The following is a 15,904-nucleotide window of genomic DNA, read 5'->3' on the forward strand; positions in this document are numbered from 1 at the left end:
TGTAGGACTAAATATATCGATAAATATTAATTTTAATGTTATATTGACATGGAAACTAATATGTAGGACTAAATATATCGGTAACTATTAATGTTAATGTTATATTGACATGGAAACTAAAATGTAGGACCAAATATATCGATAAATATTAATGTTAATGTTATATTGACATGGAAACTAATATGTAGGACTAAATATATCGGTAACTATTAATGTTAATGTTATTTTGACATGGAAACTAAAATGTAGGACCAAATATATCGATAAATATTAATGTTAATGTTATATTGACATGGAAACTAATATGTAGGACTAAATATATCGATAACTATTAATGTTAATGTTATATTGACATGGAAACTAATATGTAGGACTAAATATATCGATAACTATTAATGTTAATGTTATATTGACATGGAAACTAAAATGTAGGACTAAATATATCGGTAACTATTAATGTTAATGTTATATTGACATGGAAACTAATATGTAGGACTAAATATATCTATAACTATTAATGTTAATGTAGTGATATGCATGTATATATAACCATGACAACACATATAGGTTGTTGCCAGGCAACTAATATGTAGACCGAAATATATAACTATTTGTGTAATTGTTATATTGACGTGTAAACTAATATTTAGGCCTGAATACATAAAACTACTTGTGTTGTTAATGTTATATGGACCCGGAAACGAATAGTTTGGCCTAAATGTATTTATAACTATTTGTGTTGTTAAAGTTGTATTGACATGGAAACTAATATTTAGGCCTAAATATAAATATAACTAATAATGTTAAAGTTACATTGACATGGAGTTGACATGGACATGTACAGTAGTTCAGTCAAATTTGTAGTTCAGTAAAACTTAGTTCTTTCTAATCTTGTAGTTCAGTAAAACTTGTAGTTCTATCTAAACTTGTAGTTCTGTCTTAACTTGTAGATCTGTCTAAGCTTGTACTTCAGCCAAACTTGAACTTCAGTCTAAAATTGCAGTTCTGCAGGTGATGAGGCGCGCTGCCATGGCAACATAAGTACAACATCCACCCAGCCCAGACCACATGCTGAGGAGAGGCAACGTGTTTGTTCATCTAAGTGTGAATGAGCACGCACTCCTCGAACCGTCCTCTGTTATGAGTTGGGTTAACCCGTGGGTCATCTTTGGCGGAGTTAGTTAAGGTTCATCTAGTCTAGGTTAGGTTGCTCTCCTCCAGTCTTACCTGGTCGCTCTCACCGTACAACAGCCGCCCGCCTTTCAGATGAAACCACGTCGGTCTCCACCGGAGGGTGAAATGCGCGCGTTTGGACAACCATCCGGTCTTCTCTCCCGGTGCCCCGAACGGCTCCCCGCCCGGGGGGTCCACCGCCGTCATCCCCTCTCAAACAGACCCCTATAACGGGTAGGAAGGACTCCCTACTCGGGACTACAGCAGAGACGCGAAAGGTACGTTGTGTCTGTTGCACCCTGGGTATTGTCGTTTGAGCGGAGTTTCGCGTGTGAACGCCAGACGGTGCGCGGACCTACAACTCCCATGATTCACTAGTGTTGTCGTTCTCCAGAGTAGCGGATTATCGCCGCGGACGCGCAGCGGCGACAGAAGCGGCGGGACGCGCGTGGCTCGAGACGACGGGCAGAAAGTTTCCGAGGAGATCAAAGTCCGACCGGTTCCGCCCCGGTCCACCGCGCGTTCCGACGCTGACACCGGGAGAACGGACGACGCGTTCGGATGTTTTGGCGACCTGTTATTCGTCGGGGGAATCGAACTCGCATTCTTTCCTGCCGCATCGGTGGAGAGGACCGCCCCGCCGGGGAGAGGTGAGGTGTTCAGACGGCTTGGAGCACCACGGAGCGGTTCTCCGCGGAGAGCGGTTAGATCCAGGGGATAGGAACCCGACTGCGCTTTAGGAGTCGAACATCTCGAGCGGAAACTTGTTGCAGCGATCCCCCCCCCCTTCCCTCCCGTTAAGCGAGGAGCCAGATGTGCACGAGACCCGGAGATCGATCTCGCTGTGTGAGGAATTCATTGTTAGTTATCTGCTCTTCATCATATCATAGTTTGCACTTTTATCGGTCTCTAACGCCAGCGTGTATGACGTCAGAAACGTAACTTTGCAGCAGCGGTCGCTACGTCGCCCCCGGCGCTCGGGGGCGACGACTAGCCTAATCGATGATCGGATCTGACATGGTGAGACCCGCCGCACGGGCCGGTCCCGCTCTGCGGAGGCGCGTCGGGTCGTGTCCGGACCCACGGGCTACAGAGCAGTGAGCATCGAGCCAGCGTGTGGCTCCGGTCTGTGGTGAACGGAGCCGACCTGCCGCGGTGCGTCGCGGTAACACGCAGACCCCAACGCGCGGCTTTTGTGGACACTTTCCCTGACGGTGTCTGTCCTCTCCCCTTCTTTCCAGATGCCGTCCCTCGGGCGAGAGGCGAGACGCACGGAGCTGTAATCAGGTCACCCCCCCGCCCCCTCCGGGCGGACCTCGGGTCCGACTCCCCGCTACGGTTTAAGGAGTGCCTCGGAGTGGCCCCGCAGCGGTTGGAACGCGGCCCAGATGTGCGGATCCCCGCTGTGACGGCGCGCCGCGACCCCTCGGAATAATTACCCAATCTGGATGTTGTTCACCTCTGACCCCTCCCTGAAGAGACCCCCGCCCTGACCAGCCACAGCCGCCGCCGCCATGTCTACCTCGCCCAGCTCCACCACCCTGCTACTCCCCAGGCCTTCCCCCCCCAACCTGGCCACCTCCTGCCCCCCCTCGCCCCCCGCCCTGAGCCGCCTGTCCAACGGCAGCCCCCGGGCCCCCAGCCCCTCTCGGGGCTCCGCCCACGGCCTGTCCTTCCTGCTCCAGATCGGGCTGACCAGGGAGACGGTGAGCCTGGAGCCGGGGGAGTTCTCCCTGGGCGCCGTCATGGAGCTGGTGTGCTCCGTCGTGGACCAGAAGGTAGGGCCGCTGGGCGCCTGTGTGTGGGGGTGTGTGTGTGTTGGGGGGCCCCGTGGGGTCCTTCGGGTCGTGACAGTCAAATGGTGGCGCCTCATCTTCCTGAAGGTAGATGGTGAGCAGACTAATACCACCGGTCGAAGCGCTCGTCACAATACGGCCTCCCGTTCACCCGTTCGCACGCCGACGGCGGAGACAGCCGCGCCGGTGGGGGCCAGCCAGGGCGGGGCGTCCGGCTGGTCTTCACCGGCCCCCTCAGTTATAGTCCCCCCCTACTGGGGGGACTATAACTGTTAATGTCGGTAACTATTAATGTTAATGTTATATTGACATGGAAACTAAAATGTAGGACTAAATAAATGTAGGACTAAACAGTTAACATGTTAATGTTAACTGTTAATTCAAGTGATATTGACACGCAAGTCAATGTGACATTAACAACACAAACATGTTGTCGCCAGGTAAGTGATGTGTAGGTCGTGGGGAGCAGTCAGGGGGGGGGGGGGCGTCTCGCTCAGGGACCCCTCGACGCTCAGATAGGAGCAGCCGGGGATCGAACCGGCGACCTTCCGGTCACCAGACCACCCGCTCCGCCTCCTGAGCCTCATGTAGTAGCTCTTCTGCTGAGTCTGATCAGGGATCAGGTGGTCAATAAGAAACTTTCTTTGTAAATAAGAAACAGTTTTTAGTTTCTTCAACTTGTGATTACTTTGTGGTACATCGCGCACGCACACACACACACACACACACACACGCGCACACGCGCACACACACACACACACACACACACACCGCGCGCCCGGCATACCTTTGAGCATGCTGCTTTGTTTGTCTTCCTGATAGCGGGGAACGAAGAAGAATTTCAGTCAATAGTAGAACAGATACCAGCTTCAACAGGGTCTCTCTTAGGTCCTCATGATGGGGATTCATAACAGTGGCTCCTTGCTCCTTTACCCTCTGGTCTGAAGATGTATCATGTGCTGAACTCAGAGGTGGCGGGATGAGTGTTTCAAACTTCCTATTTGGCCGAAACACATTTAGTGTGTTCCCATTCTGACAGTGAGGTATAGATGAACGCTCGTCTCTGGGCCTCCATCAGCCGGCGGCCATCTTGGTTCAGCCACGAGCCGGGGGGGGGAGCAACATGGCCGACAGCAGGCTGAGGAGAGCAGAGTTAAACCGTGGTCAGCGAGAGCCTGACCCCGCCCTCCTCAGGCTCTGATTGGTCACCTGGATCACTTGCTGCCGTGGTGAAGGACAGAGTCGCGTGGAGAAGACGGTTTGCTGCCGTCAGCTGGTTTCTACTTTCTACTTCCTCTCCCTCCGCCCTCAAGCTCTCTCTCCCTCCCCCCCCTCCCCCTCTCTCTCCTTCTCTCTCTCTCCCTCCCCCCTCCCCCTCTCTCTCCCTCCCCCTCCCTCCCTCCCTCCCCTCCCCCTCTCTCTCCCTCTCTCTCTCTCCCTCCCTCCCCCCCCTCCCCCTCTCCCTCCCTCCCCCTCTCTCTCCCTCCCTCCCCTCCCCCCCTCCCCCTCTCTCTCCCTCCCCCCTCCTCCCCCCCCCCCCCCCTCCCTCCCTCCCTCCCTCTCCCATGGGTAACTCCCTCCCTACATCTGTCACCCGGTCGTTGGCTCACTTCCTTCCAAGCCGTCCACACGTTGGAACATCGTGTCCGTTGTCTGGTCTAGTCCCGGGTCCAGGTCCAGGTCCAGGCCCAGGTCCAGGTCCTGGTCCAGGCCCAGGGTCCAGGTCCAGGTCCAGGTCCAGGTCCTGGTCCAGGCCCAGGGTCCAGGTCCAGGTCCAGGTCCTGGTCCAGGCCCAGGGTCCAGGGTCCAGGTCCAGGTCCAGGTCCAGGTCCTGGTCCAGGCCCAGGGTCCAGGTCCAGGTCCAGGTCCAGGTCCTGGTCCAGGCCCAGGGTCCAGGTCCAGGCCCAGGTCCAGGTCCAGGTCCAGGTACAGGTCCAGGTCCTGGTCCAGGCCCAGGGTCCAGGTCCAGGTCCTGGTCCAGGCCCAGGGTCCAGGTCCAGGTCCAGGTCCAGGTCCAGGTCCAGGTCCAGGGTCCAGCCTCAGAGGGCCCCCAGGCCCTGTGGCCCTCCCCTGCAGAGGGAGGAGGACCCTAGACCCTGGGGAAGAGGGGGAGGTGGACCCCCCAGCGGTTAGGGAGACTAGGGGGGCTACCATGGGCAACATGGCCGCACAACAACAGGACAGGCAGTGGGACTAGTAGAGCCATAAAGGCCCCCCCCTCAGACCCGGAGAGGCTCCGTCAGCGGCGCTCCGTCAGCGGGGCGTGTCCCGGGCGGAGGCCGAGGGCTACGGCCTCAAAACCACCGGGTGCCACCGCTGGAGGCGGAGGCACCCGGTTTCCGTGGTTACCGAGGCCAGGATGAAAGCCGGGGCCAGGGAGAGAGAGAGAGAGAGAGAGAGAGAGAGAGAGAGAGAGAGAGAGAGAGAGAGAGAGAGAGAGAGAGCTGTGGTCGTCTCGCTGCTTGCCCACTCTCTCCCAGATGAGGGGCCCCTGTGACTGGGGGCCCCTGCAGCTGGGGGGCCTGCAGGGGCCCCTATTGCTGAGAGAGGTTATGAAGTCAGCTGAATGTTTCTCGGAGCATGTGACCCGAACAATCCCACCTCACATGGACACTCGGTAAACAGAATCCTTGTTTGTCCGTGCGTCTAAATCACAGCGACATGTTTTATATTTATTAACCATATTGAATCACATACTGTACTACATGATCATATGATCCTCTCTCTCTCTCTCTCTCTCTCTCTCTCTCTCTCTCTCTCTCTCTCTCTCTCTCTCTCTCTCTCTCTCTCCCCCCTCTCTCTCTATCTCTCTCTTGCTCCCCCCCTCTCTCTCTCTCTCTGTCTCTCTCTCTCTGTCTCTCCCCCCCGCTCTCTCTCTCTCTGTCTCTCTCTCTCTCTCTGTCTGTCTCTCTCTCCCCCTCCCCCCTTCTCTCTCTCCCTCTCTCCCCCCCCTCTCTCTCTCTAACTTGTAGTCTTTAAGGATCAGGTTTTGTAGTCTTTAGATCTGGTAGATCTGGTGCCTGAGGCTGTAACAGGATGTGACATCATAACGGCGGTGTGTGTGTTTGAGGCTCTAACGGGACGTGACATCACGGCGGTGTGTGTGTGTGTGTGTGTGTGCGGTGGTCCAGCGGGGGATTAGGTGGGCCCGGAGGTCACCTGCTGCTGGGGGCGGGGTTAGGTTGTCATGACGATGTTATTATGGACGTAATATTGAAGAGCAGCAGTGAATTTGTTAATGGGAAAGATTTAACATAACCGCAAACGGATTATACTGGATTACTGTATAGTGGGAACGTGCGTGTGTGCGTTTATGCGCGGCTGTGTGTGTGTGTGTGTGTGCATATGTGTGTGTGCACGTGCGTGTGTGTGTGTGTTTAAGCGGATGATGGTAGTCGTAGTTGATGACATGACAAAAAATAATACATATATACACATTCATAGTAAACACATATTTCTACATATGTAATAAAAACATATATATATATAAATTTGTAATAAATACATATATATATATCCGTTTTTATTACATATGTAGATATATTTACATTTGTACCAAATACCTATCTATAAATATGAAATAAATACAGATATATCTACATATGTAATGAATCAGTAAATATATAAACATGTAATACAATACAGTACAATCAACATAAGTAATGTTATTCATCCACGGTTTGGTTCCAATGGACGTGTGACTCCTCATGTTCTCATCTGGCCACGCTGATGTGTATGTGCACTAGTGTGTGTGTGTGTGTGTGTGTGTGTGTGTGTGTGTGTGTGTGTGTGTGTGTGTGTGTGCGTGTGTGTGTGCTTGTACGTGTGTGTGTGTGTGCGTGTGCGTGTGCGTTGGGATCAGGGCAGAAGACATCACAGCAACACAAACCCGTCAGGATGAAACGGGAAGTGAGCGTTGTGTCACGCTGGGTGTGACGATCACTTCCCTTCCTGGCCCCGCCCCCTCATGGGGTCATCGTGGGGATCAGGAGGACATCAGGAACACACACACACACAAGCACACACACACACACACGTCAATATATGTGTGGTGTGTGTTCATGTTTCAGATTTCCTGCGTGTTTTGTCCGTTTGTGAGTTGTGCCAGTTTACTGCTGTGACTTGTGTTGCTTTGGATTTAAATGTTCCGCATTTGTGTGTATGTGTGTGTCTGTTTGCTTTTGTGTTTGTTTGTCCAGCGTGTGTGTGTGTGCGCGTGTGCATGTGCGTGTGCGTGTGTGTGTGTGTGTGTGTGTTGGTCCGGCGTGTATGTGTGCATGCGCAGTGTCAAGTGTGTGTGTGTTACTTCCTGCAGTTGACCACGTGACCTCAAGGTCAGCGGGGGGGGGACTACTCGTCCGCTCAGTTTCCAAAACACCTCGGCGCTTCCTGTCCAGGATGAGGACACCGGCCCCTGGTCCAATCAGAGAGCTAGAACTGCCCCCACAGCAGCTGGTTAACCATTGGAACCATTCCCCCCCGGCCCACCCCTCACCTAAACTCTGTCCCTGGGCCCTGAGGCCAGTGGACGTCCCAGTGGACCCTGACACAGGGGCCGTGGTTGATACACGTCGGGGTTGTTGGTAGCATGTTGGTAGCATGTTGCTGGTGTGTGTTGGTGGTGTGTGTTGGTAGCGTGTTGGTAGCGTGTAAACAGGTAAAACGTTACTCCAACGAGGACCCTGCCTAACCAATCATCAACCAGAATACAATATTGACGTTGCGATGGTCCAACGGTCATTCCCGGTGTTCGCCCTCCGTTCTCTCCCACTGAGTTGTACGTGAGTTCGGAGAAAAGGCGGTAAAACGACAGAATCACACAGCCATGACATCGTTGTACAAACGTTTGAGTTTTTAACAAACTGCTTCCACTGTTTCCAAACCACTCCAAGAGGAGTGCGTAAGTCTGGTCTGATGGACGCTAATGTTTGGGGATTTTCGCGTCCTAAATCCACTTCTGTGGCTAGACGCTAAGTTAATAATAACACAACTCAGACCGGGACATCGGGCGCAGGCCGTGTCCCGCGACCCCGTTTCATTTTTCGTTACGTTCGTACCGACATAACGGGGAATTAAAAGGGATTAAACCAAGCCCAGTCCAGCCCCACATGGGATCTGTCTCCCCCTGGTGGAGGAGAGGACTTCTGGGCGACACCCCGACTCTCCATCCCCCCCCGCCCCATCTGATCAGCCCCAGAGCTCTGGGTCTCTGGTCGCCGGACACGTTCTGTTCTCTAATCAGTTCGTCATCTGCATTAGTTCCTCCCAATTGTTAAAGTCACAGCTTCAACTGTATCTATGTGTCACTATCTATGTTAATGTATGTGTAACCATCTATGTGTCACTATCTATGTTAATCTATCCATGTGTAACTATATATTGTGTAATTATCTATGTTCATCTATCTATGTTAACCTGTCCATGTATCTATGTGTATTTATCTACCATGTGAATGGCGACTGTAGAACACCACATCATAGATCTACATTCAGACCTTTCTCCTTAACGGGGTAAACTCTGGAACACATGGAAGGCCAGCTAAAAGCAAACCAGCGTCTTTAGGATATTGTTCTACTCTAAACTATATCAGTGTATATTTATCGGTGGATAGTGGGATGTGTATTTTATTGTACTTCCATTTCTGTAGTGCGTTGTGGTTCTATGACAGTTTCCTGCCCTATTGGGACGGTGTTAAATTGCTGCATCGTGATCAAATCAAAGAAAAACATTAGATAATGTGTGTGCACGTGTATATGTATCTAAGTCTTCATAATGGTGGCTGAAGCCTCAGATTAGAGTGTGTGTGTGTGTGTGTGTGTGTGTGTGTGTGTGTGTGTGTGTGTGTGTGTGTGTGTGTGTGTGTGTGTGTGTGTGTGTGTGTGTGTGTGTGTGTGTGTGTGTGGTTAATGGAGTTCTAAGCCCATAGTGGGGGTCAGAGGTCAAAGCCCCGAGCCTGAAGTGGTGATGAGGCGACCCGCCAGCGCTAACGTCTGTCTCTACACGTGGTGGCTAACGCTAAAGCTAACGCTACACTGGGCGGCGTGCGACTCAGGAGGCAGAGCGGCTCGGCTGGTAACCGGAAGGTTGCTAGTTCGATCCCCGGCTCCTCCTAGCTGAGTGATGAGGTGAATGTGTGCGTGAATGGGTGAATGTGAGGCAGTATTGTAAAGCGCTTTGAGTGGCCGCTGGTTAGAAAAGCGCTGTGTGAATGCAATCAGTTTACTGTTAGCATCCAGATGGAAAAAAGAGGGCTACTTCTTCCTCCCCCCCCCACAAACACATACTTGGGGTCGGGGTGGGGGGGAAATAACTACCAAGCTATTAATGAGATGCGTTTCACCTCCTCCTTGTCACTTCCTGTTGCTGCACCCATGCAGACTACCTGCACACACTGCATCCGGCAGGGGCAGCTGGGGACTATTACCCCCCCTCCCCCCACAGGAAGCAGCTCCGTGTCTGCAGGCTGCAGAGATCCTGAATACACACACACAGACCGTGTTCACACACACACAGTGTTCACACACACACAAGGTGTTAAGAAACCCCCACACACACACACACACACACACATACCGTGTTCAAACATACACACACTGTGTTCACACATGCACACACCCTGTTCACACACACACACACACACACGCACACACACACACACACACACACACACACAGTGTTCACAAAGACAGACACACACACTGTGCTCACACACAAACCAGGAGCTCTGCCAGCCGTCCACCAGAGCTCCTGGTTTCCAGGCGTGTGGCAGAAACCTTCAGAAAGGGTTAGAATTCAGACAGGTTTTCCACGGGTAGGCCAGGGGGGATCCGACCCAGAACCTTCTGTCGGGGGCTGGAGCCCCTCTCTACTGTACTCACCACTCCCTCTGTACATTAGGATAAGCGTTAGCTTTAGCTTTAGTGTTAGCATTAGCGTTAGCATTAGCTCGGAGAGGTTCCACTAGCGGGTACCGTTGTGTGTGTGTGTGTGTGCGCCACCGTTGCCGTTTGCCTTCTAGATTTCTTTGATTGACTTTGATCGATTTGATTCTATAAGGATTGTGACCCCTGACACCTGACCTCTGACCTCTGACCTCCTCCAGTTCCCCGAGTGCGGCTTCTTCGGGATGTTCAACAAGATCCTCCTCTTCCGCCACGACCTGAGCTCTGACAACATCCTGCAGCGCGTGGCCACCGCCCAGGACATCCAGGAGGGCGACCTGGTGGAGGTGGTGCTCTCCGGTAGGTCCTCCTCCACCTCCTCCTCCACCTCCTCCACCTCCTCCTCCTCCTCCTCCTCCACCTCCTCCTCCTCCTCCTCCTCCTCCTCGGTCTACATCCCTGGTGGCGGTGTAACTGTGAGTGAATGAGTGAGAGTGAGTGAGTGAGTGAGACAGTGAGTGAGTGAGACAGTGAGTGAGTGAGACAGTGAGTGAGACAGTGAGTGAGTGAGTTTGTGAATGAATGAGTGAGTGAGTGAGTGAGGCAGTGTGTGGGTGAGTGAGTGAGTGAGTATGTCAGTGAGTGAGTGAGTGAGTGAGTGAGTGAGTGAGTTTGTGAATGAGTGAGTGAGACAGTGAGTGAGTGAGTGAGTGAGTGAGTGAGTTAGTGAGTTAGTTTGTGAATGAGTGAGTGAGAGTGAGTGAGTGAGTGAGACAGTGAGTGAGTGAGTGAGACAGTGAGTGAGTGAGTGAGACAGTGAGTGAGTGAGGTGAGATGAGGCCGGTCGCTGCGTGACGCCACACAGGTCCTGAGAGCCAGAAGAGGGGACCATTGTCTGTGAAGTGAGCTGGAGGCTGAGGTTACCATGGCGATGTGTTGTTGGAGGAGTCCTGCGACGGGCGGTCGGCCGTGGGGCGCCAGAGCATCAAGGACAGCAGAAGCAGGGAAAATCAGCGGACCAGCAGCAGACACGAGTCTTTATGGATCTGGAGATTCAGAGAAAGGACAGAATGGTCTTCACTCGGCAGTAGAGGACGAGGGAGGAGGAGCTGGAGGAAGATGAGGACCTCTGGTAGCTTGATGAAGATGACCTCACGGTGGATCTGTGAAGTCATCTGGAGGAACAACAACGATTTAGACGGCTTGCATTCAAGCAAACTCGCACAAAACAAGACCACTCATTGGAACACTCACAAGACCAGTTTTAGAAAGAAGCAACTTCTGCCTTCAGCAGCATAGACCTCTGAAGAATCAGTCCCTCCTCCGAGGCTCCCGTTCCCTCGGTCAGATGTCTACGGGAAATAACACGGGGGTTAGAATGATCGTACATAACAAACTCTGTAGGTGGTGAAGAAGTAAAAGCTGCTCACGTTTTGAACTACACACTTTTTCCATCTGCCGTTAAAGTAGTAAACGATTAACAATGCTAATTTAACGGCACCGACATTCCAAAACCTCAGTGGAAACTAGATGAAAAAGTGTAGTTCAAAACGTGACGCAGCTTTTACTACTTCGCCGCCTACAGAGTTGGTTATGTACGATCATTCTAAACCCCGTGTTATTTCCCGTAGACGTCTGACCGAGGGAACAGGAGCCTCGGAGGAGGGACTTATTCTTAATAGGTCTATAGCCAGTCCATCAGGAATTACATTTAGCTGTTTGTGATTGTTTGAAACGTGTAACTTGTTGGGTCTGATGGGTTCAGACAGTGTGTGACAGAGGATGACAAGACACAGTGACACCCTGACCCCTGTACTCAGAGTGACGTTGAACCCTTCTGCCCCAGCCCTGGCCACGGTGGAGGACTTCCAGATCCGCCCCCACGCGCTCTACGTCCACTCCTACAAGGCCCCCGCCTTCTGTGACCACTGCGGCGAGATGCTGTGGGGCCTGATCCGGCAGGGCCTCAAATGTGAAGGTAAGAGCCCCACCCGGTCAGACCCGGTCAGACCCGGTCAGACCTGGTCAGATCGGGTCAGATCTGGTCAGATCGGGTCACCTGTTCTGTCCTGGTGTCATCTGGTCTCACCTGTTGTGTCCCGGTCTTACCTGGTCTCACCTGGCCTGTCCTGGTCTCACCTGGTCAGAGCTGGTCTGACAAGTGTCCCTCGGGGTCACATGGTTGACTCTGAAGTATTACCGACATTATAGAGACAGGTCTTTCAAGACTGAGAGTGAGTGAGTGAGACAGTGAGTGAGTGAGTCTCTTACCAGTGAGTGAGTGAATCTGTGACCAGTGAGTGAGTGAGACAGTGAGTGAGACAGTGAGTGAGTGAGTCTCTTACCAGTGAGTGAGTGAATCTGTGACCAGTGAGTGAGTCAGACAGTGAGTGAGACAGTGAGTGAGACAGTGAGTGAGTGAGACAGTGAGTGAGTGAGTGAGACAGTGAGGGAGTGAGACAGTGAGTGAGACAGTGAGTGAGCCTCTGACCCCCGGTGGTTCTGCTCCCCCTGCAGGCTGTGGGCTGAACTTCCACAAGCGCTGCGCCTTTAAGATCCCCAACAACTGCAGCGGCGTCCGCAAGCGGCGTCTGTCCAGCGCCTCGCTGACCACCGGCGTGCTCAGCCTCCCCCGGCCCTCCCTCAGCGCCGAGTTCACCCCCCTGCCCCCGGAAGAGGTACAGCCCCCCCTCCGTCTCTAATGGGTCCTTAAGGGTCCCCCCCCGTCTCTAATGGGTCCTTAAGGGCCCCCCTACGTCTCTAATGGGTCCTTAATGGTCCCCCTCCGTCTCTAATGGGTCCTTAAGGGTCCCCCTCCGTCTCTAATGGGTCCTTAAGGGTCCCCCCGTCTCTAATGGGTCCTTAAGGGTCCCCCCGTCTCTAATGGGTCCTTAAGGGTCCCCCTCGTCTCTAATGGGTCCTTAAGGGTCCCCCCTCCATCTCTAATGGGTCCTTAAGGGTCCCCCTCGTCTCTAATGGGTCCTTAAGGGTCCCCCCTCCGTCTCTAATGGGTCCTTAAGGGTCCCCCTCGTCTCTAATGGGTCCTTAAGGGTCCCCCCCGGTCCCTACTGGCTAGTCCTTCAGAGTCCACCCCCCCAGGTCCAGGTCCAGGTCCAGACTAGCGTGACCCTAACCCTACCCAGGGTAAAGGAGCCAGGCGGGGGCTCGGTGGCCGGGGGCAGCCCCCCTGCTGGGAGGGCCACCCATTGTGCGGGGCTTCCTGGGGCCGGCCGGGGCAGAGGGGGTCCGCGGGGGAAACGGCCGGCCGTTGTTCTGCAGGACAAACGGACGGTGCTCGGAGGGGAGCGCGTCCGTAGTCCGGACAGACGTGCAGACGTCCCGCTGGACTCCCCTCGGTGCCCTCCGGCCGGGGATCGAACTAGCAACCTTCCGTTACCAACCAACCCGCTCTGCCTCCTGGGCCGATGCCGCCCCACTAGGGCGTGTGTCGCCGTTGGACGGTGAGGTCTGTGTGGAAGCAGTGTCTCCCCCCCCCCCCCCCCGAGCGGCGAACCGGCGAACCTCATCTTGTTTCACTCCCAACCCGTACCCCCCTCCCCCAATCTTATTTCTGGCTCTCCGTCTGCCCTGCCGTCTCCCCCTTCCTCCCGTTCCCCTCTCCCCCGTCTGCCACTTCTTCCTCCCCCTCCCCTCTCTCTTCCTCTCCCCAACCGTTCCACCCCCTCCCCCCTGCAGCGCCCTCTGCTGGCGGCGGGGAAGAGGAACTCCCTGCTGAGCGGCCGTCCCATCTGGATGGAGAAGATGGTGCTGGGCCGCGTCAAGGTGCCTCACACCTTCTCTGTGCACTCCTACACCCGGCCCACCGTCTGCCAGTACTGCAAGAGGCTACTGAAGGGGCTGTTCAGACAGGGCCTGCAGTGCCGAGGTCAGGGCTCCTCCTCTCCTCCTCTCATCACCTCCTCTCCTCCTCCTCTCTACAGATGTTCTGCTCCTCCTCTCCTCCTCCTCTCTACAGATGTTCTGCTCCTCCTCTCCTCCTCCTCTCTACAGATGTTCTGCTCCTCCTCTCTACAGATGTTCTGCTCCTCCTCTCTACAGATGTTCTGCTCCTCCTCCTCTCCTCCTCCTCTCTACAGATGTTCTGCTCCTCCTCCTCTCCTCCTCCTCTCTACAGATGTTCTCCTCCCCCTCTCCTCCTCTCTACAGATGTTCTGCTCCTTCTCCTCCTCCTCCTCTCTACAGATGTTCTGCTCCTCCTCTCTACAGATGTTCTGCTCCTCCTCTCTACAATGTTCTGCTCCTCCTCTCTACAGATGTTCTGCTCCTCCTCCTCCTCTCTACAGATGTTCTGCTCCTCCTCTCTACAGATGTTCTGCTCCTCCTCCTCTCCTCCTCCTCTCTACAGATGTTCTGCTCCTCCTCCTCTCCTCCTCCTCTCTACAGATGTTCTGCTCCATTCTTTCCTTCCCGATACCGAGTGTATACCGATACAGCATCTAGCATTGGAACTACTAACAGCACTTGATCTTATTGAAGGGTTCTCTTACGACGACGTTGATGTAAAGTCGATCCACTTACTGTAGACTTCGTATTTTCAGAGCTAGATCATACATATTTATGTCTAATTATAATATACATTTGTATTCTTGTAGTTAAATGTCCACGCATCCATGTTTTTCCGACTTAGCTCGAACGCACGTTGGTCGGAGATGACGCGTTTCCCATTCTGACTTTCCCCCTCCGACCGTTAAGGAACGCAGCATGAACCTGCAGTGTCTGTGAGGTTCTCTGTGTTATAAATGACTCACGTGTTGGTATCGGATCGGAGCGTAGACATCTCGCCGACACCTGATACTGCATTTAGGCAGTATCGGAGGAATTTCTGGTTTTACTGGTATCGGTATGGGAACAGGTCTCCTCCTCCTCTCCTCCTCTCCCCCTCTCCCCATCTCTCCTCCTCTCCCCCCCTCTCTCCTCTCCTCCTCTCCTCCTCCTCTCTCCTCTCCTCCTCCTCTCCCCCTCTCTCCCCCTCTCTCCTCTCCTCCTCCTCTCCTCCCCCTCTCTCCTCTCTCCTCCTCTCTCCTCTCCTCCTCCTCTCTCCTCTCCTCTCTCCTCCTCTCCTCTCCCTCCTCTCTCCTCCTCTCTCCTCCTCCCTCCTCTCTCTCCTCTCTCCTCTCTCCTCCCTCCTCTTTCCTCCTCTCTCCTCCTCTCCTCCCCCTCCCTCCTCCTCTCCTCCTCACCCCTCCTCCTCCTCCTCCTCCCTCCCCTCCTCCTCTCTCCCCCTCTCTCCTCCTCTCCTCTCTCCTCCTCTCTCCTCCTCCCCTCTCCCCTCCTCCTCTCTCCCCCCTCTCTCCTCCTCTCTCCTCCTCTCCTCTCTCCTCCTCTCTCCTCCTCTCTCCTCCTCCCTCCTCCTCTCCTCCTCTCTCCCCTCCTCCCCCTCTCTCCTCCTCTCTCCTCCTCTCTCCTCCTCTCGCCACCTCTCCTCTCTCCTCCTCCCTCCTCCTCTCCTCCTCTCTCCCCTCCTCCTCCTCTCTCCTCCTCTCTCCCCTCCTCCTCTCTCCTCCTCTCTCCCCTCCTCCTCTCTCCCCTCCTCCTCTCTCCTCCCTCCTCCTCTCTAACCTCCGTGTCTCCTCTCCTCCAGACTGCAGGTTCAACTGCCACAAGAGATGTGCGGCCAAGACCCCCCGGGACTGCCTGGGGGAGGTGGACTTCAATGGAGGTGAGGCTCTGGGGGGGGGGCTCTTCATCTCCAGGGGGGTCTAGGAGGGGGCTCCCCGTCTCCCAGCGGGGGGCGTGGTGAGGTGTCTAACTGCCGCCGGCCCTCCCCCCACAGAGCCCACCAGCCCCAGCCCTGACCCCCTGGACCGGAGGTCCCTGGACCCCGGCATGGAGGTGGACTCGGGGGACGCGGGCAGCGAGGGGGGCCGCAGCGCCGAGGACCAGGACGAGGTCGGGGGTCTGGAGGACAAGATGTTCGACATGGAGGGGCCGAGCGCCGAGGGCGACCGGGACGACGACACGCCGAGGGCCATCAGGTGAGGAGACACACCACGGCCCCCCAGGGAGGGAGACACACCACGGCCCCCCAGGGAG

General features: G+C 54.3%; 1 protein-coding gene across 2 annotated transcripts in view; it reads left to right on the top strand.

Annotated features, from left to right (window-relative positions):
* Window positions 1–1,587: 1,587 nt before the first annotated feature.
* LOC307088057 (serine/threonine-protein kinase D3-like) overlaps window positions 1,588–15,904 on the top strand; it is a 23,667-nt gene continuing 9,350 nt past the window's right edge. Inside the window, exons 1-8 of one of the 2 annotated variants that reach the window (XM_079753819.1) lie at window positions 1,588–1,823; window positions 2,415–2,951; window positions 10,072–10,210; window positions 11,697–11,828; window positions 12,368–12,528; window positions 13,547–13,736; window positions 15,453–15,530; window positions 15,645–15,846. In XM_079753819.1, coding sequence (XP_079609945.1) covers window positions 2,688–2,951; window positions 10,072–10,210; window positions 11,697–11,828; window positions 12,368–12,528; window positions 13,547–13,736; window positions 15,453–15,530; window positions 15,645–15,846 — 1,166 coding nt within the window. In that variant the 5' untranslated portion in view covers window positions 1,588–1,823; window positions 2,415–2,687. The other variant, XM_079753820.1, reaches the window with a different exon arrangement.

Source organism: Pollachius pollachius (assembly GCF_949987615.1).
Source record: "Pollachius pollachius genome assembly, chromosome: 16".
NCBI lineage: Eukaryota > Metazoa > Chordata > Actinopteri > Gadiformes > Gadidae > Pollachius > Pollachius pollachius.